Genomic DNA, 26,870 nt, shown 5'->3' with positions numbered 1-26,870 from the left:
ATTTTCATCAATAATACATTTAATAATGATTCTGTCTAGAAGTATTCAGTCACCACAGGCCTATTTCCGCCTTTATTTTGTTGATAATGTATTCAAAGGTCTCTATCTATGTACAATAGAAATAATTGTTTGACTAATTGACTAATCAAAAACGAATCACTTACTAGTCTACTACTAAAATAAGACCTGCATTGAGTAATAAATCATTACTGAACCTCTGTAAAATCAGAATGAGCATTTCAGATGCTGGTCCCAGAGTCTTGGAGAACCTGCTAGCCTTTAAATCCATGCTTCACATTATAACATTAGCCAGTATGATCAACTTTTATTTAAATAGACTTCACGTTGAATTTCAAACAACAAACAAATTTTATTTTCAGCGGTTGTGTTAGAAAGTATATCACAATTTTTTTTTTTCCTTTTAAGTTAAAATGTCATCGGTAGATATACCATAAAGTGCAATTTACAGTGAGCAAAATAGGTTACTTAGATGTGTTTCTCAAAGTAACATTAAATTCATAAATAAAAGCTAATTATTGTGCAAAGTGCATACACTACAGCTCTATGCATAGACAGTACAAGAGTGTATGGATCAGGAAGTTCTAGGTTCTTTAAAAATTAATACAAAAGTGGGAAAAACACTGAAATATTAGCAGAATTAAATATCTTCACTGAATGGTTCCTCTTTACACACCCATTTTGAAATGGCTGCATCTTTAGCCTCCCCTCTCGATAACTGTTTCATCTTAAAGCCACTGTTTAATCCTGACCAAACGTCTTTCTTGCCGTCCTTATGTCTTAATTTCTTGCTTGGACTTAGGTGCATAGAATCTTTAGAATTCAGGTCCTCGTGCCTATGTCTGCTCTTTTTATGCTTGACCTTAGGGGTTGCTATTGTAAATTGTGGCTCGAAACCAGGTGAGATTGGACTTTTGACATTTATATACACACTGTCCTCATATGTGGACATGAAATCTGTGTCTTCAGATTTCGGGTTGTCTATCAAATAATTTTCCTCCTCACTTTTTATTTCCATGTGATCGTGGCTGTCCTCACTGTCCTCTGTTTTTACAACATCTTCCTTATTGTCCTCGCATTGGTTTCCCGAATATTTTGGCGAGAACCCCTCAAAATGAAACTCACTATCATTTGAATTCTGATGTTTCTTTTCGTGGCTGTTCTTGGTTGCCAGATAGAGGAAACGTTGCGGACAGAACGCGCAGCGATACCTCTTCTCCATCCCGGGACTTCGCGCCTGGCTGTCGAAACAAGAACCGTTTTCCATGCAGTTCTTACAGACATAATCACCGCCGGCCGGCACCTCACCTGGCGGACCCTGTTTGCCGCACGTTCGACAAAAACATGGGTGAGAACCAATGATGTGCGCTCTCAGGCCGTTCTCTGTTATAAACGAACTGTCGCAGATGTCACAGTTATACCTCAAGATGCTACGTTTCAGCTCCTCATTCCCGGTTGGGACACGTTCTTCTGTACCCCAACTGCTTTTACCCACCTCACTATCAATAAGCCCGCCGTACATGTGTTTGTCAAACCTCATTTTCTTTTTCTTCTTTTTAACTTTGTAAGAATAGTACGGGCGCCAGAGCATGTCAGTGTTGTCACAGTCGTTTGGATCTTCTGCTGTCGTCGGCGCGTCTTGTCTAAGACTAGGACTTGATTCTTGGCCAGATCTGTCTGCTTTTCCAAATTCACTCATTTGTCTTTTCTTTTTAGGAAAGAGCTTAGAACCTTTGATTCTTCGCCGAATGATGGCTTCGTTGCCAATTTTAACAGTGATTTGACACAACGGAAGAGGGTCGCCGTCGGCAGATGGACCGAGACATGCAGGTTTGGCAATATACGTTTCGGTCTTGTCATCTCTGCCCTGTAGGAGATTGTCCGTGCCTGACTGAAGCAACTCCTTGGTCATTTCTTCAACTTTTCTAGCTGAAGCAGACAGTTCGCTGAGCTTTTTGACGTTGTTTAAAGAGTTAATGAGTAAACTTGAAGGATCCGCGGAAGTCTCTGCGTCTGATTGTAAAGCACTGCTGTAGCTCATGAATGCGGTATTATTTTCTTTTTCAGGATTTTTGCTTTGGCCAATTCCCTGGTCACAAGGTTTGTCAACAGTGATATGGGGAACGATTGGTGCTACGGTCTTTGTTGTGACCATGAATGTCAAAGGGAGAGGTCCATCATGGGAGCTCTCCTCATGTGAAGGCATAAGAGAGCCATTGTCTTGTGCGTCCTGTTCCCCGGCTTCAGATGCAGCCGACCACGTGTTACTGTACGTTTTGTATCGCATTTTACGGAATTTCATCGGCAATAGTCTGTACAGTTTGATTGGATAAACGCTCGCTTTGAGTCCACCGTTGGCTGATTTCTTTTTCATCGCCAGGCTGGGGTCGATGCCGTGAAATGACTTCTGATGGTTCTTTAAGATATAGTATGTCATGAAAGTCTCGAGGCAAAATATGCACTGATAACGCCTCTCTCCGGTGTGCCAGATTTCATGCTTGGTCCGGTACTCTGCCAACGCAAACACTTTGTTACAGTAATGACATGGGTAGGCCCTTTGCCAGGAATGTACGTTTTCATGCCGCTTCAGACTGGAAAGTGTGACATAGACTCGTTTACATACACTGCAGTTGTATCTCCTCTGATTGGCACTTGTCCTTATTGGCTTTTCTTCTGATAACTGGTCGGTTTCTTCCACAGTGTCGGACTCTGGGGTGTCAGTGGTACAGAGGCCAGGGGAGTGAGACTTTATCATTGTGTTTTCCTCCTTTGACTCGTTTTGTGAACACAATTCACCCTCTGAGGGCCCTGTCTGCGTATAATTTTTAGGACACACTTGTTCATGGTTGCGAAGCCGTTTTAGATGTATGAATTTTCGGCGACAAAACTTACAAAATAAATGACCAACAAAGCGTTTTTTATGGACCGTTTTGTGGATGGCAAGGAGAGCTTCCGTTGTGAAGAGTTCTGGACAGTGGTTACAACTATAGACTGAAATGCTATCCTGAGTTTGGGGGGAGAGTGGAGGTGGACCCAGTTCACTTGAGACGTCATCTGCGGCTATGTGTGGTCCAGAGTCAAAAGTCGTGTCTGTGTTTGCGACTGAAAAGAGAGGGGGTGGTGTCAAGTCTGCAGCAGGTGCCACTCTACCACCATTATCTAATGTTTGAGCTGCTGTACTCATGTTATCTATGTGTGCTTCTCCTAGCGTGGGAAGGATACTTTTGGTCAAATTGCCGGTCAACCTGTGCCGCTTTTTGAGAGGGCCTGCATTCCGATACATAAGTTGCTTTGACTGTAATATCAAGGGTTTACAAAGCTTCTTGTTGTCCCTCTGGCTGTTATCGGCTTCATCTGCAGTCTGGCTCACAGCGTATGAATGCTCTGAGAGGGTGTGGGTGGTCTCACTGCTCACAGTAAAGCAGGAGGGAACAGGGCAGCTTGAGGGGAGCTGTCCCACATCAGGTGACTGCCTCTCCCCCCTGGCCTGTGCCAAAGGAGTAAAAGGATTGTTTCCGGGACACACTTCAGTTATAGAAAAAGCATTGGTAATTCTTGGGCCTCTGTCTAATTCATCAAGTCTGGGAAGCTCTTTCTTTGTTTTTTTAGGCACTGGTCCGCTACTGGAGATTATTTGTTTAGCAGAGGTACTTTGAACATTTGAAATCATGCTTAAGTGCTGTGTGTCTTGTTCTGCAAACTTTTCTAAAAATGGAATTCCAAGCTTTTTGCCTGCTGCCACTAGACTGCTGGTTTCCTGTGTTCCACATGACGTCACCTTTGAGCAGTAGATAAAGTTGAGAATATTTGCGAATACTTCAGATTTGAGATCCATCAGCTCCAGTATTTGGCCTGAGTTCCAACTTTCAGGCGCTGTAAGTGCATTCTTGAAATAGCCGCTGCTGGCTGCAAGGATGTTTCTGTGCGCTCGAAACTTCACATCCTCCACCACTATTGTCACGTCACAGAACAGCCCTTGTGAGCGCTGCTCATTGAGTTTGCAGAGCACAGTCTGAGGGTCAGCACTATCCATGAGGTGTTGAGTGCATGGAGACACCACAGTCATCTACAACACATAACAAAAGAAAACACAATTATTCCATATACTCAAATCATGTTGTTTTGTGTCTTAACACTAGATGGCAGTGATGATCTGATTGAAGCAGTGAGTGCTGTGTGGGCAGTAAATGTTGTACAAAAAGTGAGGACATCCTGTTCTTTTAGGAACATGTAACTTTGTATTCTAAGTCTGAAATATTGAATTAAAATGTATAAATCTTATGCATACGGGATTATTTGAAAACATAGTGTATACATAGAGGTTTTTTTAAGGGGTTATAACACTGTAATAACAAATGTACTAAATGTAAGAGACTATACTTAATGATATAATATGAAAAAAAATGATAGCAATATGACTAAATCAATTTCAATAATGATCTTTTCAACTTTGGTCTTCAGACGATTTTAGCTAGTTGGCCATAGGATAAGTCAGCGGAAATTGACTAAGAGCTCTTAACACTTAACACTGAATATGAATCATTACCTGCCTCATCCAGTGAGCCAGAGGTCACCAGTTGATTCATATATGAGTTCAGTGGTTAGTGATAAACATTGGTAATGATAATTAAGCAAAATTTAGGAATGTTAATAGTTGAATTGCAAACATTTTGTGAAATATGTGTTTGCTTTTTGAACAATGTCATCAATGTAACATGATTGTAACTGCCATTGATAAAATATTGCTGAAAGCGCAAGCCTTCTCCCTCTGTCAGGCCTCTGTTGTCATGACAACATGCTATGGCGCAGTACTTATTGGCATTCAGCAGGATAGCATGTCTGCTAGCTCTAGCTGCACGGTTATATGGTCACATCGCTAACCACACTGCATGCTCTTTTGTTGAGGCCTAGTCATCAGTCCACAAAGGCTTTTTCCATAGTGGAGTCCATGATAACGCTTGTAAGCGTTTTCGTCTGCTGCCGTTTGTCTACTGAATAAGCGCTTTAATTATATAGCAAGATTCATTCTTCTTACCCAAATCATAGATTGACTATGATTCTGGGGCGCTTTCATCGATCAGTTTTCCACATACAGTATGTATGAAATCATTTATTGTCCCTTTATGTACAGCGGAAATGTAGAAATTGCTCTGCATTCTCATTCACTGCCACACCCAGCTTCTTGTACATTACTTTTAGATCTTCTTCAAAATGTACATGAAAGCCCCACAAGCCAAACCACACATTGTATAGTACACAAACTGTCTTCTAAAACCGAGAACGAAAAAACAAACCAAAAGACTCTATGCACCGCTGCAAAATATACTTCCGCAACAAAACAGGTTGAACAAATTCAGCCATATCATGCAAAACATACCTTAGTAAATCTGAGAGACTGATGCAGAGAGAACAAGAAAAGGTGTCAGTATCCTTTCGCTAAAGCCATACATATATATACTTGCTATACTTGAAAAACTCTTTTTAGTAAGCGCAAAGCGAAAGGATTTTTTTCCTGTGATGGTCGATAAACAGTGGTGTAGTCCGAAGCTGACGCTTTCTTCCTCTCCCTCCCTCTCAGAGCAGATGACTCCTAGCTCCAACGTCCTCCATGTATGAAGCCGATTGTGGTCCTGGGCTAAAACGGCCCTGCCCTACTAAGGCTCTACTTCCATTTCCATGCTGCATCAAAGTACAAACATTTCAGCAGATTCGAACTGACTCGTACTCTTAAGTATTTAATGCCCTGGCAATGAGCAGGAAATAGCAACTTTTATTTAGCATGCCAACGCGCTGAAGGCAGAGCGGAGAGAGGCAGCGTGCAAGATCACACATCAGCTCTGTGCCCGACTGCCAGACACAAAACGCTTCTCAGCGCAAAATCGAATATATTTCAAGATCCTCATAATATGGAAACAAATGTGTTGGGGTTGTTTCTTGAATACTTGAGCGCTCTAACGTGTGCTTTACCCTCCACAGACATCGCCAACACCACCTGAGCCATGTTACACAACACACGCTATTTCGACTGCTACAGCGCTGCAGACTGCAGATAGCGTCGTTCTGGTATGTATTACAGCAAGGATCACGTGTGTTTTTGTCTCATATGCAATTATCATGCATAGATAACGGAAAATGGTGCACGCAGGCACTGGTTTACCTAGGGCAGCTGAAGTGATGTAAAAAGCAGCAGATGCGTCAGCACTGCAGACGAAGGGGAGGGGGATGGGAGGGAGTTAAAGCCGGCCGATGGGGCACACTGACAATTCAGGCTGGCTTCTGTAGACACAAACACAAGACGTCCCCAGATTATCAAATTATTGATATTATTGTGAATGTTGTTTTGAAGATGTGAATTTGAGTATAGATGATATTGTTTATATATGTATTATTATTTTTTGGAAAATGGAAAAAAACAACATATGTTGTAAACTTCCCAATAAGGGTATAAAGGGACATTTTTGTACTCTTGTGGGTAATTTTTGCAATACATTTAATAATATGTGTTTGCACATTTATGTTTGATTGACATAATATTCTCTGAATATAGTTATTGGGATTAGCCCAAAATATATTGATATATTATTATTTTTTCAATACTGCCCACTACTCACTGTTTATGGTGTTAAGCCCTTGTTGAAAGGACACAGTTTAGTTAAATTATGTTGTTTTACATTTTAGAACTGAGCAAAACAAGAACTTACTTGGCTTGACTATAAAGGTGCTTTACGTTACTGCGTGTGTGCCACCCGCTTGTTTCCATGAAGATGCTATAACTTTCACAGTAGGACATTAAAGTATCTATAGTATTTCATCTTAGTTCATTATCAAATACATTGACCTACCGTGAATCAACCCCGACAAATTGTACATCTACCAACATTATTTTACCAGAGGATATAGTACATTATAATGTTCGTGCCCTCGAGAGAGCTCTGACCTCCAAGTTATGCCATAAAAATGTGTCCTTGAAGAGAAAATGTACGTGTCGGCAAGATGTCACATGCAAACTGACAATAGAACCTTTGTTGATGTGAATAAAAACAATAGTATCAAAGTCAAGGACAACCATTGCGATTTATACAATGATCCTTACTAAGTTCCTCGGATCTAAATGTTTTAAAACAAACGCCCAAGTAAATATAAATTGTATTAGCAGTACAAATTAACTTCCTTGTTAGATCAAATCCACTAATTAAACAGACTGACTGAACATGGCTTTGGCCTACAGGGACAGGAAGCCGTACAGACCACAACCCCGACTGTGTCTGTCCTACACTCTTCTCGCTCACACTCGCAATCTGCTTTAACATACATGACACATTATGAACATTTAATTCTTAGTTGCCTACCAAAGCCCTTAGACGATCTTTTCTGGGTGCACTTCTGCCGCCGTTGAACTTTTGTTGTTTGCTCGGACCCGCAGAGCAGTCTACGCCACTGCCATTCCTCCTTTTGGCCTAAACTTGGATGCTACCAACAGACCTCTTCAACTGTGTCCGTTGTTGTCGGATCTCTCCCAGGTTTCCCTCCCTTTATTTCTTTTCTTGTTAACCTTCTAGAGGCTCCTGCCACTGCTGCGTCACTCCGGCTGCATCACTGACCCACAAAGAGGAGAAGAGGAGGGCTTGGCTTAGTCAGTGCGTGTAGGAAAAGGGATACATGGAAAATAAACACTCCGGCTCTGAATGAGCTCACCAAACAAGTGGACACAAGGCTACTCTCGCTCGGCTTTAGGCCTAGTTGCTGCTGCGGTATTCAGGAAATAGAACTAGGAGACAGATTGCTCATTGTTACGTAATGAATATTTTTCCTCCGAGACTAGACTCAGCTGAGAAGGCGGTATCCAATGTTCAGAGGCTAATAATAGGCCATAGTCCACACAGCACCAGTCAGGGCAGTCGGCTGTGGACACTCACTTATTCTGTCAGACACAGTGCTGACAAAGGACAGCAAATAGATTTGAAATGCTATTCATTTCCCTTACAACTTACTAACTGCCCGTATAATTGGATTGTTCCTACTGCCGTTAAGTCGTTGTTAGTTTGTCATGTTGTTCATAATCAACACAAAATAATAAGGATTATGGTCATTATTGAGAAGAAAAACACTCATACCTCATGTTAGTATTATCCTCGTGGTAATATAGGAAGTGCTGATTTCTTCATGGGCCATTTGTGCACGATTTCTGTCCAGAATAGTTTTGTTGCAGTGTTTAGGCCTTGACATGGGAACCAGAATTACAGCACTTTGTTTTGCACACGTTACCTAAGGGTTTATTTGCTTGATCCTCCTCCCATCATCAGATTTTACTTTCATACTGTGCCATCTGCTGGTTATTTAGGGAATTGCAATACCCTTGTGCTGTCTGCACTACAGACCGAAGAGGGCGCTTGGACAGGTTATCAGGTGCACATGTAAACAGGAAGTGAAGCAATTAGGTTAAATTCAGAAAAGCGTCAATAGTGTGAAAAAGGGCACTATTATTGTTCTTTGCATCCTGGTTGTGGAATAAACTAACAAAGGACATCTTCCAGCCCACTGCATACTACCGCCATCTCATCTGGGCACGTTCCTGACGCTCCGCTCACAAAACTTTTCTGAATTGCAGAACTTGCAAATTCATAAAAGATAAGAAAAACAAAGAAACACATTATATTCTTATACAGTAAAATGTATGCATGAGTACCACACACCTTCTAATATGTAACAATAAGTATATCTTACATTAAGTATTGGTATACATATTTTAACTTTTAAAACGATGACAGTGGTTGTGGTGGTTGATAGACATGCTCTCTCACTCCACAAATTTACATGAGACTTGTGTAAGCTGTGCTACATTCTTCAGCTGAAGATCTGAGCATATTTGAAGTAAAATGTCTTCAGTCTTTCTAGGTCATCAAATTGTCCTTTACAAAGCTGCGTTGTGTAGTCCAAGATTCTTTGTCCAAAAACAACTGTTTCTTTCTGCAAGAGGTTTCAAAATACACTACACTTAATTAATAAGATAAAACAAGCAAAAGTATAGGTTATAGTCCAATAAAGGTCAAATGCATTTTGTCATTTAATTTGATAGTTTTGGCAAGCCAATAAAAATTAATTTTCAAATCTTACGCTGTAGTCTTTTAAGCTGTAGAAAATCCTGTTGGGCCAGGGTGTACCCCGCCTAAGGCCCAAAGTTACTGGGATAGGCTCCAGTCACCCGCGACCCCGAAAGGGAACAAGTGGTAGAAAATGAATGAATGAAAATCCTGTTGGGACTGTTGATCTTCTTTGGGGGGAGCTCTCTAGCTTCCAAGTGTTAAAGGATCTCCAAATGATGTTCAATGAACAAAGAAAATAGCTTAACTAGCATATTAAAATGTTATTAGATAATACATAACGTTACATACATTATATGTAACTTAATTAATACATGTCTTGATTTCTAGATAGCCTAACTCAGAGCTTCTCAAAGTGTGGGGCGCGCCCGTTTGGAGAGGCGCAGGGCCATGCCAAGCGGGCGTGAGACATTTGGAGAAATGTGCACACATTACAAGTGACAGACGTGTTTTGAGCAACAGGAAAACACCCAGTGCCAACATGTAGTTAATCTCTACATACAAGAGAGCAGTGGAGGAGTGGGTCAGCTGGCCTCTGTGCCCCTCACACTTGTTTGCCTCTGTCTCTCCTCTGTCCCTCCTCTGTCTCTCCTCTGTCCCTCCTCTGTCCCTCCTGTCTCTTCTCTGTCCCTCCTCTGTCTCTCCTGTCTTTCCTCTGTCCCTCCTTTGTCTCTCCTCTGTCTCTCCTCTTTCCCTCCTCTGTCTCTGCTCTGTCCCTCCTCTGTCTCTCCTCTTTCCCTCCTCTGTCTCTCCTCTGTCTCTCCTGTATTTCCTCTGTCCCTCCTTTGTCTCTCCTCTGTCTCTCATCTTTCCCTCCTCTGTCTCTCCTCTGTCCCTCCTGTCTCTCCTCTGTCCCTCCTCTGTCTCTCCTGTCTTTCCTCTGTCTCTCATCTGTCCCTCCCCTCCTCTGTCTCTCCTCTGTCCCGCCTGTGTCCCTCCTCTGTCCCGCCGCACGCACTTCTGTCCTGGTTCCTTTCGCGCTCGTCTTCCTTCCTGTAAAGGTAAATTTAATTAATTCAAAAGTTTTCGCTTTTATTTCGGTAACTTCCTGTGTGACCCATGGTGTAACCGGAATTTGAGAGTCAAAGAAAAGGTGTGACGTAAGCTACGGTTAATGGTGAAAACATGGGGAAAGTTATACAAATCCAAAGTTACAGTCAACAGGACACAGGGGACAAGGTTTGTAATATGAATGAATGTATTATTGAATTATTTTAAATAGTGGTGCATTGATATGGACATTTTGGGCCGATACCGATGTTATGGGGAAAGCGTTGGCAGATTTTTTTTTTTAATCAAAGAATGTTTTATTCTAAAATAAGGATCAAATCCATTTTAAAAATCTGCAGAGCCAGTTGGAACACATAATACCCTTGTTAGGAGGGGAACAAAGGAACATGTTTGATATGGCATATGTAGCACTATGTTTAGATAGTTAGGCTATTGGCTCTAATGTGAGTAAAATCAGCCTTCACACTTTTCCATTCTTTGAATTTTCTGTATTACTGAGATTATTCCTCAGACCAAAGTCTCTCTGTACCTCTCCAGTCGTGTGTCATTATCATGTTGCTCCGCCTCCTCCTGTAACAGCAGCAGCAACAGTCTCTCCTCCAATGCATCCATGGTCTGATCACACTCTCGTTTTTCTCCTTCTTAAAACCTCATACTAAAGTTATTTGGATTAAACATGTCAAACTGATTGTTGAGGAGGAAAACTAGTAAAAAAAAAAAATGCAGGTCGCGAGTGATTTCGTTGCACATATATTTAATGATAAATGTAATCTAAAATGTTTTAGAACTTTTAAAAGTCTGTAACTTTGTAATTCCTGGGTCTTTTGGCTGAGATCGAAAACTGGATTAAAGTTTACAAAGTTTAGTCTGTTCTATTAGAATAAAGCAGCCTCTGTCCACAAGCTGTTAATTTCTTCCCGTTTCTGAAGGGACGGCAGAGGTAACTCTTTCATTACCAAGGAATAACATCGCAGACTGATATCGGTGGTTTTGGACTGAAACCGATACTACTCAATGATATGAATATCGGCCGATACAGATACTGGACCGATTTATTTTACAAATGCATGGAAAAAAGTTGTAATAGTGTTATGAGTTAGTAACAGTGATTATACGGACAAAATGGTAACTAGAACGGTAAAAGCCATTGTGAGTGACTGCGTACTGTGTAACCGCTACAATAATATTGCGCTTTTGACGATGTCACTGACGATGATGTTGCCAATCACCAACATTCTGCCAAAGATAAGGAAAAATGGCCTTCTCAACTCGACTGGACGCTACACTCCCTTCTTTCTACTTTGGTGTTTTATGGCGGTTGGTGTCCATGAATTGTTACTCTACCACCACATACTGTAGTTGTACATCTTCAAAGTATATGTTTTACGCTGTACCGTAAAAGGGGAGCGAGTGAAAGAGGGAGAAAAACCCCCAACACACCCTTTTGGATTCTAACTTTTGAACTTGCTGCTTGCTCTGCTACTGTTGTTGCTGTTGTTGTGTTACGTTCAATGGAAGTTGGCAGCTAACTGAAAAGGTGCATTTACCGCCACCTGATGTAGTTGTACCTCTTCCAAGTATGTGTTTTATAGTTGTTGTTGTTGTTGTTGTTGTTGTTGTTGTTGTTGTTGTTTTATAGTAATAAAAAGAAAAAGAAAGGAGATAGATAGAAATAGAATGCGTATGCATTCACAATTCCTTTCGGCTTTGACCTGTCATGACAATATAAAGCATTTGCACTTTGATCACACTGGCTTTGAAGACAATGAAACATAAATGCAGTGGTACAAGCGGAAGAAGAACCAGCTTAGTTCAAGGAATAAAGTCTGGCAGTAATGCAACACTCGGATGTCAACCGCCATAAAACAACAACAACAACAACAACAACAGAACCAGCTTAGAAGTACTTAGAAGTCAAAAGAATAAAGTCTGGCGGTAATGTAACACTTGAATACCAACCGCCATAAAACACGGACTACGACAGTCTGAGGACTACGAAATGTCTGAGGAATAAAGTCTGGCGGTAATGCAACAATTGGATGCCAACCGCCATAAAACAACAACAACAACAACAACATAAAACACCAAAGAAGAAGACGAATCAACAGTCTGTTTGACAGTTGTGCACCCGCAGTGCTAAAAGGGATCCAAGAAGTGCGTCAACTTCTTGAAATCCCATATTTACAGCAGTAAAGCGCCAGTTCTGCTGTCCCAGAGGCTGTCAGGGTTTGTGAATACTTTTTTTTTATCTCCCAAAGGGGGGTACCAGAAAGAGTCTGAGAAGCTCTGGCCTAACTAAATGTGATGTGATCAGACAGAGAAAGGCTTGATCATTAATCTAATCTAATTAATCTAATTTTCTTCTGATAGGGCATTAGAAAGCTTCTCCAAAGACACATTCACGTTAGAAAAAGGAACTATACTTGACCTCGTTTTGGGAAATAATAAGTTGAAAGAAATCCTTTTCAGGAGGGGGACCTTGACTTGTAATTTCATAAGTTGCTCTTTAAGTAAAGACACCATTTGCAGACTCATACCAGTAACTCCGTCAACACTAAAAGTAAGTTGTTAAACACAACAATTCATAAAACAAGTGCCGTTTATTTTAAATTACCGTCACAATTACAAATACAATACGTGAATGATAGCACCTGGTGGGGGGTCACGACCTAGCATTAACGCAAACAAACACCACTAACACATTGAATAGGTGGTGTACGCCTTTAATTCAAATTATCATATATTACATATGCATGCGTTGACGCCCATGGCACAATAAAGTTCGTGTTTCGGTGTAACTTTAGCGTGAAAGGTTTTGGATGCGGGTGAACTAGTCCCGCGGCGGATGAATGAGGCGGATGTATACTGCAGTAGTCGGTCCTCAGCTGATGTGAAACTCAGCGGCAGAGAGAGACAAGAGGAGCTGCTGCACTGTCTGTACAACTACAACACTGGAACAAATAGGTAACAACATTATCACCAAATACAACGAATTTATGACAACTCAGCACACAGTTTTGTGGACATCCGAGCTAAGCAACAACCGATACATGCCGACGGATTGAGACACGGTGTTAAAAAAATATGTGTCGAATCCCGTTCCTGCTTTCCTGTTTTTGTGTCTTAAGGCATCAGGGGCCATTTCTCTTTTTTGCTGGCTAGCGATGTCACGCTAATGTTAGCTTCCTATGTTGTCAGGTAAAGCGAACTATTCAAGGATTGCCGTTACATTGTTTGTTCATTGCCCTGACATTATTCTGTAGTTTATTGATTGTAGTCAGTCCTGGCATCGCGGAAATTGGTTACCTAATGCCTGAAATTTCATCGGCCAGAATAATTAGCTTCATGCCAAGGTTAGCCGAAAACAACAAACGATACAAGGCTCGGTTTATTTGGCAACGCCATGGGTGACACTCGCAGACTAACGGTTATAACGTATTTTGGGGAGTTGTTGTATACCATTTGAATCAGAAACGAGCATTAGACCACAGACTGTCGATCCAGGTTAGTCAGGTGTTTATTTTTGTCAGTCCACTGTTAGTCCTTAGCGTCATTCAATAAACTCCCCGTGCATTAACGCTACTGGGCTAGCGTTAAGCTAGCGTTAGCTTACTGATCTCTTTACTCAGTATTTAGAGAAGATTTGCACAAGTTGGATGCAAGTTAATTTGGCAAAGTTGACATGTTATTATGTTTCTTAAACGATTGATTTGGCACAGTTTACGCGTTGCTAGTTTGTGGTGAATTGAATTTGTGACTGTTTAGCATACAGTTTAACGTTAGCCTGCGCTGTTTGGTTTTGGTTTTGGCCTGAAATCAACACAAATCGCTTAGTTGAAGTGTTCAAAGCTCGCACTGCTGCCTGTATATTGTTTGTTCTGCCTTTTCAGAGTAAATATAGAATTTTTTTGAGAACCTGAAAGCGACTGGGTAACGTACGTATATCAACTAGTATTTTTTTATTTAAAAAATAAAAAGATAAAAAACAACTACTTGTCTCTGACGTGACGTTGAAATCAAAAGTTAAACTATGAGAATGTATTCCTTGTTGAATCATTAACTACCATGACTTCGTATGGTTTGGGTAACGTGATGTTTTAGCATGCTAGCTGCCCAAACTGCTTGAGGAAGACCTTGTGGTCGTGCTGCCATTTGCGACATCAACACTTAACGCTTGTTTTACAGTGAGATTCCGTGTGTTTTTACGGTCATTTATGTTGTAGAGTAATGTGAGTAAGCGGGACAACATGAGACTGTTCCTGCTCATGGTGACTTGAGTACATTCTTGTCCTGTCGGAGATCAGGGTTGACAGACCGGTAGCTTACGCCAACTACGCATTTCTTCTGCAACTGCTACGTTAGCACACGTAACTTTAACAAGCTGTGTGTGTTAAGTACTTCAACATCTTGTTCGTGTCAGGTTTCTTATTTTCGTATTCCGCGCTTGTGTAATACAAAAGAATGTTACATTTATAGCTTTGTTGGTCTGACAATCCTGCCACACTACTGTCAACCCTACTGTGCTAGAAGCTAAAGATGCTAGTCGGTGGTACTGGGAACAACTGAAGGCCTCTAAATCTTTTGGATTATAACTCCGTTTAGTTGTTGACATGTACTGTGGTAGGTAAATGTAACAACTGAGCAAGTTTTCTGCGAATCTATCTATACTGTGCTGTTCTCGGGAAGGTCGTATTTTTCGTTTATGTGGTTGGCTAGTTGTCAGAATAGACGAATAAACAAAGACTAGCATGCACTGTCAGTGCAGGGCCTAAAATGGCCATGTTCTTGCCAAATGTGGCGTATTTTATGTTCATCGATACAGTGGCTTAATGTCTAATTGAGCCACCCAATATAGTTTCGATTATTGAATTCACGTCGACATTTATTATTGGTTAATTGAAAACACGTAAGGGTTTTATGTATGCAGCTGTTTACAGTCCTTGAAACACTGTTATAACAATACTGTTACAATTCAGTCAGGAATTACACGATACATTCTTTCTTCATCAGTTGAAACATTTCTAATCACACAAAATGTTACCAATAGTCAATGGCTAAGCAAAGTTGTGTTTTTCCATGAATATGCTTTTAGACAGTTGTGGAAGGGGGGATATGAACATATGAATATTGGATGTTCACATTCATTAAGATATAACATTTTGTTTTGAATTGTTAATTGCCACAGCAATGGCTCATTTTTAATTATTCTGTAACCAATGGATACAACCTTCTATTCATTATCAAAATATGCTTCTTTTCTTGCAGTGAATGGTAGTGTCTAGAAAGGGTATGTCCCTTCAGGAGAGAGGTGCCAATGTCCAACCGGCCTAATTCCAATCCAGGGGGGTCACTGCGCCGTTCTCAGAGGAACACTGCTGCGGCTCAGCCACAAGACCAAACAGTCGCAGGAAGGTGAGTGGTCATTTCATTCTTAATTCTTACTACTATGTTAAAGTGAAATGACACATTTTTGGGGGTTTCCACAAACGTATTAGAAACATTGGTGACCTTTTTGTATGATCTGTGCCGCATGCTGACTAATCATAAGCATATATTTGATTTTTCTAGATGTGCTCTAATCAATCGGCTGCTGATCATAATCAGACATTTGTGCAAGCGCGATCGATCAAATGTTTCGATCACACATTACATGCTAGGCGCTCACATCTACTTTACTTCGGTTTTGATTACTGTGCGAGTTACAGCATTTGCACTGCCTCTTGTCAAATCTTCCTTGTTAAAATTTGCTCTTTATGTGGTCCTTCTGTCTGTACTTTATCACCCTATTCCCAACAACCCCCACATGCACAAGGCCTGCTCCCAAAGCGGGTCACAACACGGAGTCGTGTTCCAGTAAACTTGCATGGAGATGAGCGCTGACCTGCTAGCTTTTTAGCTTTATTTAGACATTTATAACAGCGGTTTGGAGCTTAACGTGTATCAGACCTGTATAGTACTGGAAAGAGACATGCTCTGGCTGTGCCAAATGGTTTCCAGCAGAACACAGGGTTTCATACGTTTACTTTCACGGGTACGCGTTCGATGCTCATTAAACATCCCTAATTTCATGTGTGTCCTGAAATTACAATAAGAGACGAGGGGTTTGTGGAACCTGTCATGTCTTATTTATCAACCTATTGCTAAATGCATCTCTTAGTATTTTAAATGCGTATGATTAATGTGGTCATGAATTTGATCATGTGGCTTAAGTACCATAATATATACTCATTGCTCTTTGATTTTCAACCTTACAGGTTGCAGTCAGAGCAGGTAAAACATAAAGCAAATTCCCCTCCTGAGCATAGAAGACCTAATTCTAAGGCTTCCAAAGCCACAGCCAGCTCAGCCACTGGTCAGTCCAGAGGGCACAGCACAAGAAGGTACCTCTTCTCTCTACTTGGTCCTTAATGTGTGCATGCATGTAGTGTGGGCACTTTACTCATATGTGATTCAACCAAACAAATAAATACACAATTGTAGGGGTTTTAAATGGGATATCTGTTATAGTAGAATTCTTCATTTTCCAAAGACGATAAATGACTTCCTTTTTTTCCCCCTCACAGAAGTGGTCTTAGTCTGTCCGTGGCTTCATTTGTGTTACAAGGCGACCCAGAGGCTGCAGGGACATCTGAACAAGAACGACAAGGCCAGCCATCAAAAAGCGAAAGCACCCGTGCTTTAAAGCGAAGTGAAGCTTCGGACCAAATTAGTACTTTTGGACCGATTCCTGCAAAAAAATCCAAAATAATCTTGCCACCCTTGGAGGATACTTCAGAGACCAAGAAAGCGTCAGCAAAGGCCAAGAAGCGATCAATTGCTCAAGAGGCACCTGCACCGTCAGGTCGTGGTCAGAGTAAGAAAAGTGGGGCCAGTGCGGCCTCACCAACTCAGAAACGCAAGAAAGCAGACGCTATCCCTGGGCTGAGTAGCACCACTGGGTCCCTCCCCAATCGTACCGAGAGCAGAACTGCAAAACTCACCAAGCTGGCGTCTAAATCGGCCGCCTCAGCCAAAGCTGGGTGTAGCAACGTGACGGATTCCTCCTCTTCTGCCTCCACCTCATCTTCTTCCTCTACCACAGGAGCCAACAGCACTGCCACTCAGGGGGCCCGCGTTAAACAAAGAAAAGATCAGACTAAAGCGCGCCGCTCTCGGTCAGCTTCAAGTCCCTCCCCACGTCGAAGTACCCGGGACAAGGAGCAGGCCAAATCTTCCGGCTCATCAAAGTTTGAGTGGGCAGCACGCTTCAACCCCAAAGTAAATCTGCCAAAACCCAAGCTGTCCCTGCCCGGTTCTTCCAAGACTGAAGCCTCCAAACCTGGGCCATCTGGATTACAAGCTAAACTAGCAAGTATGAAAAATTATAATTCTTTAGAATGACGTAGAACAATGTTCTTTTTGAAGCCAAAATATTTTTTACAGTGCATTTATTAAACTTATTTAATTTGAAAAAGTGAATTAGCAACTAGTTGCGGGTCAGTATGTCTCTGTGCGCTTGGATGGAGTTGACTCCTCCAGGATTAAATGTCACAGAGCCAGTGATCCAGGCAGCGTCACCCCTGGGACTAGATGCATTTGGAGTTTGCATTCAAGATACTACAGGCTTTCTTGAGCCTCTTGAGCCTACAGGTAGTATGACTGCTCCTCAGACTCGGGTATTAAACCTAAATGGTCTTTTCACACATGCATGTTATATTTGTTGCTTGGGCAAACATACTTGCATGTGAAGACTGGGCTTCAGTGAGCTCAGAGGATGGCTCAGATTTCAGAGCCGAAAAGCTGTAGCCTGAAACAAGAGCATGCATGTGTGTCATTGGTGCAACACCTATGTGTGCGATTGTATGTGATCTATAAATATTACCCATATAATGGCTTATATGTCAAATAGGTGAGGACCACTTGTCAGTAGTGTTAAGTGTTTGATGCACTTTATAAAAAGTGCATTATTAGCACCAGACGCAGCGCTAACCATGAAGGCCGCAGCTATAAGGCAAGGCAAGTTTATTTGTAGAGCACATTTCATACACAAGGCAATTCAAAGTGCTTCACACAGCAGGAAAAATGCATTCAAATCACAAAGAAATTACAGAAACACAATAAAATTAACTACATTAAAAATTATCAATCCAACTGATTTTCTAAACTAATAAAATCACAAACGAAAGAGAAGAGTGCAAAGAAAAAATTGTTTCAGTCATATGCGCAGCTAAACAAAACTGTTTTTAGCTTAGATTTGAACATTGTCAGAGTAGAAGCCTGTCTCACATCTTCAGAAAGACTGTTCCAGATTTTAGCTGCATAAAACTGAAACGCAGATTCCCCATGTTTTGTCCTGACTCTGGGCACCAGCAGGAGGCCGGTCCCTGAGGTCCTCAGAGTCCGAGATGGTTCATATGGCACTAACATATCCAAGATGTACTTTGGTGCTAGGCCATGGAGAGACTTGTACACAAGCAGAGCTGCTTTAAAGTCTATTCTCTGAGCCACAGGAGCCAGTGCAGAGACCTGAGAACAGGACTAATGTGATGGTACTTCCTGGTTCTAGTCAGGACCCGAGCAGCAGCGTTCTGGATGTACTGCAGCTGTTTTACAACTCGTTTGGAGAGGCCAGTGAGCAGGCCGTTACAGTAGTCTAATCTACTGGAGACAAACGCATGGATAAGTCTCTCTAAATCTGGTTTTGAAACTATTTTTGATTTTGTCAATGTTTTTTAGATGGTAAAAAGCTGCTGATGTTATTGATTTGACGTGGCTATTAAAGTTCAAGTCTGAGTCCATTTTTACCCCCAGATTTCTAACTTGGTTTGTAGGTTTTAGAGCGAGACTCTGGAGGTGACCGCTAACACTTTCTCTTTGTTTCTGTGGGCCAAAAACGATTATTTCAGTCTTGCCTGAGTTCAGCTGGAGAAAGCTGTTTTGAATCCACAAACTGATCTGTTGGATGCAGTGACAGAGTGAATCCACTGGTCCATAGTCACCTGCCGATAGTGAAACATAGATCTGAGTGTCGTCTGCATAATTGTGATAGGACACATTTTCACTGCGTATCAACTGACCTAACGGCAGCATGTAGAGGTTGAACAGAAGGGGACCCAGGACTGACCCTTGGGACACTCCACAGGTCAGGGTCATGTGGTCTGAGACACAGCTACCAATTTCAACAAAGTACTTCCTGTCTTCCAGATAGGACCTTAACCTGTTTAGGGCAGTGCCAGTGATGCCCATCCAGTCCTCTAGTCTCTGTAAGAGGATCCCATGATCGACAGTGTCAAAAGCAGCGCTCAGATCTAACAGAATTAAGACTGAGGCTTTGCCCGTGTCAGTGTTCAGGCGGATGTCATTTGTCACCTTGACAAGAGCAGTCTCAGTGCTGTGATGAGGTCTAAAACCTGACTGAAAAACATCAAATGAGTTGTTTATTAAGAGGAAATCTGTGAGCTGTTGGTAAACAACCTTTTCAAGGACTTTGCCCCAAAATGGCAGATTAGAGATGGGCCGGTAATGACTCAGTACTGCGGCATCAAGACTGCTCTTCTTTAGGAGAGGCTTTATGACCGCAGTTTTCAAAGACATTGGGAATGTTCCAGATTGAAGCGACATGTTAACTATGTGAGTGAATGGTGCTAACAAACTGTTCAGCACAGACTTTAGAAATCTGGTGGGTAACACATCAAGGCAGCATGTAGATGAACTCAGACTGGTGATGATCTCATGGACAGTTTTGTCAGTTACTGGTGCAAAGTGAGTTAGCTCTAAGTGTCTTGGTGGTTTTAGGGTAATTTTTTGCATTGTGGGATTTATAGCATTTTTAATGCCCTGAACTTTGTCATTAAAGAATAATGCAAACTCATTACACTTGGATGTGGAAATGAGTTCTAACGGCAGCTGAGCTGGAGGGTTTGTTAATCTGTTTACTGTGGCAAACAGGACACGCGAGTTGTTACTGCAGCTTCCAATTATTTCAGAAAAATATCTTTCCCTAGTTCTACATAAGATTAGGTTGTACATGTTCAGCTTTTCTTTGTGAATCTCTTTTTGAACCTGGAGCTTTGACTTGCGCCATTTCTGTTCAGCCCTGCGGCACTCCCTTTTCTGTGCCCTGACCGAATCATCATTTCTCCACGGCGCCTTCTGCTTATTTTTATAGGGGCGATGGTGTCCAGAACATTCAAAACACTAGATGTAACAGAGTTCAACAAATCATTTACATTAGAACATGAGACATTTTCAAAGTTTATCATTTCCATAAACAGTGCACCTGTGCCATCACTTATGTGTCTCCTCTGAACAACTGCAGGACCAACCGGAGGTTTGGGAGAAACAGACAGGTCAAAGAAGACACAGAAATGATCAGACAGAGCAACATCAATCACATTAACATTTGAAATATTTACCCCCTTTGTAATTATGAGATCTAGAGTGTGTCCTTTGCTGTGGGTGGGGCCTCTCACATGCTGAGTAAGACTGAAGGTTTCAAGGACAGCATCAAGCTCTTTAGCGTTTCTGTCACAAATATTATCAACATGCACATTGAAATCACCTATAATGACCAAACTATCAAAGTCTGTGCATATGACTGAAAGCATCTCAGTAAACTCATCAATAAAACGTTGGCAGTGCTGGGGAGGCTTGTATAAAACAATGAAGAGAATGGATGGAGACCGTTTTAGCTTCATTTTTAAAGGATACATACTCAAATGATGAAAACACCCCAAAAGACAACCTGCGGGTAATTATTTCATCTCTAAAGACAGCACAGACTCCACCCCCTTTTTTGTTTTCTCGTGTTTCAGATTCAAACTTAAAGTTGGGTGGAGCAGATTCTATCAGAACTACATTTCCTGTGTTTTTGTCAAGCCATGTTTCAGTTAAAAACATAAAATCAAGATTATAAGAAGAAATAAAATTATTAATTAAGAGAGATTTGTTACATAAGGATCTGACATTTAGCATAGCAAGTTTCAGACTAGTTTCAGTGGGACTGGGCTTTATCTTTTCACAGGGAATATGAATCACATTTCTCAGATTGGGCCTGGCTCGCATTTTGTTTTTCCATCTGTGTGATGATGTGACTACAGAAATAGCACTAGGGGGGGCTCTTTTTACATAGGGCCCCGGGTTGGTTTGATTTTTAATGTGACAATAAGTCCCGGCAACGCTGAGACCCAGTGCATCCTAGCTATGGGAGATACCAGGTGAAAGGCGAGGTTGGATGGGTGGTGGGGCTTTTGTAGCCAAGGAGAGTTTGGGACCAGGTGAGAGGCGAGGGGGGATGGGTGGTGGGGCTTTTGTTGGTGTAGTCGGCTTGTGCAGGGAAGAGTTGATACGTATTGACATAGCCCTTGCTATATTGGGCGTGAGTGGAGCCATCTTAATGCCTGATTTGATCAGACTTTCAAAATGGCTGGGAAGGCCCATGGGTGAGAGTGGAGATGAGAAGGAGAATGATGAATCTTTAGTGGGAGTAGATGTTGCAGGGGGAACCCAGGGCTGGTGTGAAGGCAGGGGCGATGACAGGGATGTTGTTGGGCTTGTCACAGATGGGTCCAAGGCCTTTGAAGATTGTTCCTTTGCTGGAGGCGGTGAAGGTGAATGTGGAGCAGCTGGAGCTGAATCCTTTGCTGGTGGTGGTGGAGCAGCTGCTGATGAATCCTTTGGTGGAGGCTGAGGTTGTGGTGCTTTTGATGTTGAAACATTGGCTCAGTCTCTGGCTGATGGAGCAGGAATTCTTCTCTCATTCCTCTCTTATCTAACTATCTGCTCAGGACCCTGCCCAGTCCAATGCCTCAGAGCGTGGAGCAGGTTCTCTGTCAGCACCCTCACTCCACCTCTGCATAGGTGGGGGCCATTTCTCTTAAACAGGTCCTCTCGTTTCCAGAATAGATAGAAGTTCTCAATGTAGTGTAGTCCTCTAGGGGTACACTCTTTGGACAGCCATGTGTTCAGCTGAAGAAGCCGGCTGAACTTGTTTATCCTCCTGTCGATGTTTGGAAGAGGTCCACTTATGAATGTTTTGATTTCCATTTTATCAAGCACGTCGAATAACTTCAAGAAGTCTTTTTTTCAAAACTTCAGTCTGTTCCCGCCGCATGTCCACTGCACCCACGTGCACAATCAGCTGTTTAGCTCCTCCATGCTTAGCCATAATATTTGGAAGGAGTGACGTTATCTCAGAAACAGTGGCGCTTGGAAAAGAATGTGTGTTTATCTTTTCATGCGTCACGTGACTTATCGCGCCGTCCCCAACTAAAACAATCTGCGTGACCTTGGCTCCTGGCACAGATCCTCCTCGCTGTAATTTGGCTACGTCATCTTATTTTTTTCATTTAATTCCATCTCTGAAAGTGGTAAAAATCTGTTGGTGAGCTGTATTTTAGGTGACTTCACGTTATCTTTGTATCGTTTAGGCTTTGCTCCAAGTTTGTTCCAAGAAACAGCCTGGTCTTTCTGGTTTTTAGACAGTTTTGGAAACTACACAGAGTCACTGCGGTTTAGGTTGAAAGTAGCAGTTTTTCTTGTAAAAAGTATGCTCTTCTTACCATCGGTTGACACAGGAATGGTATCGTGAAGAACTTTTTCAGATTCCAAAACAAATATCCGTGTTTTCAGCTCATTAATTTCTTGTTGATATTTCCGACAGCGTTCACAGTCTTTCTCCCTTCTTCTCCCGGACATGTCGCTGGCGTCAGATATGTCGTTAAAACTGGAAAAATGTTCTTAAAATCCTTGGTTTACTTGAAAAAGTCCAAAGCAAAAATGTTTGGAAGACAAAAACTGATTAAAAAGCAAAATAAATAAGGAAAGTAGCGATAGCAAGCGGAGCGAGCAAAAAAGCGTGTGCACTCTTCGGAAGCAGGATACTACTCTATATAGATAGCTATAGATTATTTTAGTTAATAGAGTAATCTATTGATTCTTTTCTTTGATAATTGAGTAATCGGTATTTTTTTTTTGTACATTCTGTGAACCGTTTAAAAGCCTATTAAATATTTTTTTAAATAAAAGTTATAGTTCATATAAATCAGGGGTGTCCAAACTATGGGGCCAAATGCGGCCCTCAGACTATTGTTTGTTAGCCCTCAGTCTTGACCCAAACAACAAAAATAAGTACTTTTTTGCTGTCAAATTGGGAAAATTCCTATATTTTGATGTCATATCGACCTAATATTAATTTTCCAAATATTATTAAAGATGTGGAGGCTCATCGAAACTATGTCAAATGCAAAATATTGAATGATTCTCTTCATTGTCAGGTTGTCTGTGGCCCTCTGTTCCGTATAAGTTTCAAAATGCGGCCCTCTTGAAAAAAAGTTTGAGTGAGACCAGTGAACCCTGGTGTTTTGAGCTGTAACTCTGCAGTCATTTTACAGCATTAGGTCCGTGTGTCTTTCATTATAGCCGTGTATTCGCCCCGTCATCGCAGACTTTGTTTCATAATAAAATCTAAATAAAACTGGAAATTCACAGAATGAGAGTTTGATGGCTAATTTTACTCTTAATAAAGAATAATTATATTACAGCCTATAGCCTAACTATATCTAAACATAGTGCACCATATGCCCATCAAACTTTTTTTTTTCCCCAAAGTGTATTGTGTGTTTAAAAAAATATTTTTATCCTTATTTTAGAATAAAAATGAATTTAGCTAGTAAACGAGTGTTTAAAAGAATAACCATAACATTTAGAAAATATCGGCCCAGTATCGCCGGTTACCGGGCAAAGCTAGTATCGGTTATCGGGCAAAGCTAGTATCGGTTATTTGTCAAAGCTTTTCCGATAACATCAGCCCAAAATCTTCATATCGGTGCACCTCTACTTCATAATAATAACAAAATTGCTGTAAACATTGCTTAATTTGTGTCGTTTCGTTGTTGTGAACAATTATCATATTTCTGTTCTAGGTTTGAGAAAATCTACTAAGAAACGCAGCGAGTCTCCTCCAGCAGAGCTCCCCAGTTTTCGGCGGAGCACACGCCAGAAGACCACGGGCTCCTGTGCCAGCACTAGGTAAGTCATCTATGTAAACCTAAATTCAAAGGTAATAGCAGACGCACAACTATAACGTTTTAACCTGGGCTTGCAGTCGGCGGGGCTCAGGCCTGGGCAAGCGTGGGGCAGCCGACGCTCGCCGACAAGAAAAAATGGCCGACTCCGACAACAACCAAGATGGGGCCAACTCATCTAATGCACGCACGGATGAGGCGTCACAAGGAGCTTCAGGTATATTTTACACCTTTTATTTCAAACTACACATTATGTATTTCAATTTTATTCTGCTCATTTTAACAATGGTGGTGTTTTTTTTTAGCTTCAAGTTCAGTTGCAGGAGCAGTAGGCATGACCACCTCTGGAGAGAGTGAGTCTGATGATTCTGAAATGGGAAGGCTTCAAGGTATGTTGACTCTTAAGGAAAGCTTTATAGACAATAATGTCTACCCTTTGCCTGGATGGTTCTTTAACGTTGCGGTTTGTTTCTCATCAGCCCTCCTGGAGGCCAGGGGTCTCCCTCCACATCTGTTTGGCCCTCTCGGACCCCGAATGTCCCAGCTGTTCCACAGAACAATAGGGAGTGGAGCAAGTAAGAGCTACCCATCTACTCTATTCCACTTCATAATGTTAATCTTTTTAAATATTCTTTTTGTTTGTTTGTAGGCTCTAAAGCGCAGCAGCTGCTGCAAGGCCTTCAGGCCACAGGGGATGAATCTCAGCAGCTCCAGGCTGCCATTGAGATGTGTCAGCTTCTGGTTATGGGCAATGAGGAGACTCTGGGTGGATTCCCTGTTAAAAGTGTGGTGCCTGCTTTAGTGAGTGTGGAGTATTTTTATGATCTCTGTCCTGGCATTGTTATGGAGTTCAAAGGGGAGAACTAAATAGCATTTTGAATTGAGATTTAATTGTGTTTTATTTCCACAGATAGCATTGTTACAGATGGAGCATAATTTTGATATTGTGAGTATAAATCCTGCCCTTAAATATATTTCAGTTTTATGACTTCAGTTCTTAAATGAATGTTTTTCAGATGAATCATGCATCTCGTGCACTCACATATATGATGGAGGCCCTCCCTCGATCCTCTGCTGTGGTTGTTGATGCCATTCCTGTCTTCCTTGAGAAGGTATGAATGAATGAAAACCTTTATTGCTCCTGAGGGTAATTAGTCTTGCAAATGCACATAAAAACATTACACAAGGTAAGGGAAGACCTAGAGTCTGCAGAAGAATGCAGATAGGCAACATTAAATTGCAATCCCTATGTCATAATATTACTAATACAGTATATTGAGCAGCTTAATGCTTGGACAAAGAATATATCGTATAATTTTCTCCAGATATTGGAAACCATATTCAGACGACAAAGGAGGGCGTTTGTCTTTGCAAGATTCAAAGAGTCAGCCAAAAAGTAGATTCAGCACATTTGTTTCCCTAAAATCTTACTTCCTTGTCTCGCAGTCTTGATTTTGTTTTACAGAGACAATGCTCTATTCCAAAATTAATACAAAAAGTTAAAATACTTTCAATAAAACCGTAGTAAAATATAGTCAAACATTACTTGTAGTTTTCTTGAAAAATACAAATATTTTTGCATGCGTTTTCCTGAATTAAAAAAAAAAAAAAAAATTCTTTAATTGTCCCTACACCAGTTATAATAAACATTCAGTTTATGCTCTGTAGTGCTTTTCAGTGCCGTTTAAAAGACCTTACAATAGCAATGTCATCAGCTTATTTAATGAGTGAGTTGCTTTTGTGGCTTGCAGTCATTGGTATACTGTGTGAATAATAAGGGAGATAATATGCACCCTTGAGGAACTACAGTGTTGGTAGCCAACAGTATCCTCACATACGCAAACAAAGATAATGTTTCCAAATGTATATAGACCAGATTAGGCAAGGTCGCTGTTACATCTTCCATGCTTCTCTACTTGCGTTATAGGCCTACTGCATTGCATCCTTTTGGTTACCTACTGTATTTTAGACCTCAAGTGGGACATATTAGTTGCTCATAACATTTCATAGGTACAGGGATTGATGCAGTGGGTCTAAACACTGGGCTTTCTTTGCTTTCAATACTGTGATGGTGTGCTTAATACTATTTGGTTTGACTCTTCTTTGCAGCTCCAGGTTATACAGTTCATTGACGTAGCAGAGCAGGCCCTCACTGCCTTGGAAATGCTGTCAAGGCGACACAGCAAAGCCATTTTGCAGGCTGTAAGTGTTACAGTGTGTTCTTGGTAAAATTGTAACTCACCAATGCACAAGTGATCTAAAAGTGATGTCTTCTTTTCTAGGGTGGGCTGGCTGATTGCCTGCTTTACCTAGAATTCTTTAGCATCAATGCTCAGAGGAATGCTTTGGCCATAGCAGCCAACTGCTGCCAGAGCATAACGCCAGATGAGTTTCATTTTGTTGCTGATTCTCTTCCACTACTCACGCAGAGACTAACGCATCAGGTACTGGATCAAGCAATAGCATACCATATTTTCAAGACTCGCTCCGGAGTATAAGTTGCACCAGCCAAAAAATGCATTATAGAGGAGGGGGAAGAATGTGTATGTCACTTTTTGGGAAATTTATTAGATAAAATCCAAGACGAAGGATAGACATTTCATCTTGAATGCTATTTAAAATAATAACTGATTAGAGAACATGGTGAATAGGTGCACGTATGCTAACGTAACACCTTCAGGTACATGACGCACAGACAACAAACTGTCGTAAGTGTCTGGTATGTTAACGTAACATT

At 41.4% G+C, this 26,870-nt stretch overlaps 2 protein-coding genes across 6 annotated transcripts in view; one reads left to right on the top strand and one right to left on the bottom strand.

Moving 5' to 3' along the window:
* Positions 1-345: 345 nt before the first annotated feature.
* zbtb38 (zinc finger and BTB domain containing 38) lies at positions 346-8,352 on the bottom strand. 4 transcript variants are annotated; one of them, XM_072461797.1, is made up of 3 exons: positions 8,133-8,352; positions 7,368-7,614; positions 346-4,084 (listed from the first exon to the last, which is right to left on the bottom strand). In XM_072461797.1, exon 3 carries the CDS (start codon positions 4,082-4,084, stop codon positions 659-661), a length of 3,426 nt encoding a protein of 1,141 aa, XP_072317898.1. In that variant the 5' UTR covers positions 7,368-7,614; positions 8,133-8,352; the 3' UTR covers positions 346-658. The 4 variants fall into 4 exon arrangements, with proteins under 4 accessions (XP_072317898.1, XP_072317896.1, XP_072317900.1 ...); XM_072461795.1 differs by lacking the exon at positions 7,368-7,614 and adding an exon at positions 6,176-6,294; XM_072461799.1 differs by lacking the exon at positions 7,368-7,614.
* A 4,585-nt stretch (positions 8,353-12,937) lies between these two features.
* The window catches only part of trip12 (thyroid hormone receptor interactor 12), a 31,652-nt gene continuing 17,719 nt past the window's right edge, over positions 12,938-26,870 (top strand). The window contains exons 1-13 of one of the 2 annotated variants that reach the window (XM_072461793.1): positions 12,938-13,094; positions 15,396-15,542; positions 16,385-16,510; positions 16,694-17,481; positions 24,032-24,137; positions 24,214-24,350; positions 24,439-24,522; positions 24,613-24,708; positions 24,783-24,934; positions 25,044-25,079; positions 25,150-25,245; positions 26,243-26,335; positions 26,416-26,577. In XM_072461793.1, coding sequence (XP_072317894.1) covers positions 15,445-15,542; positions 16,385-16,510; positions 16,694-17,481; positions 24,032-24,137; positions 24,214-24,350; positions 24,439-24,522; positions 24,613-24,708; positions 24,783-24,934; positions 25,044-25,079; positions 25,150-25,245; positions 26,243-26,335; positions 26,416-26,577 — 1,974 coding nt within the window. In that variant the 5' untranslated portion in view covers positions 12,938-13,094; positions 15,396-15,444. The remainder of the gene's footprint in view (positions 13,095-15,395; positions 15,543-16,384; positions 16,511-16,693; positions 17,482-24,031; positions 24,138-24,213; positions 24,351-24,438; positions 24,523-24,612; positions 24,709-24,782; positions 24,935-25,043; positions 25,080-25,149; positions 25,246-26,242; positions 26,336-26,415; positions 26,578-26,870) is intronic. The other variant, XM_072461794.1, reaches the window with a different exon arrangement.

Source organism: Eucyclogobius newberryi, unplaced genomic scaffold, assembly GCF_026437365.1.
Source record: "Eucyclogobius newberryi isolate DKJ021-1_F unplaced genomic scaffold, fEucNew1.0.hap1 SCAF_10, whole genome shotgun sequence".
Lineage (NCBI taxonomy): Eukaryota > Metazoa > Chordata > Actinopteri > Gobiiformes > Gobiidae > Eucyclogobius > Eucyclogobius newberryi.
The sequence above is the reverse complement of the archived record's forward strand: the minus strand, read 5'-3'. Positions and strand labels throughout refer to the sequence as shown.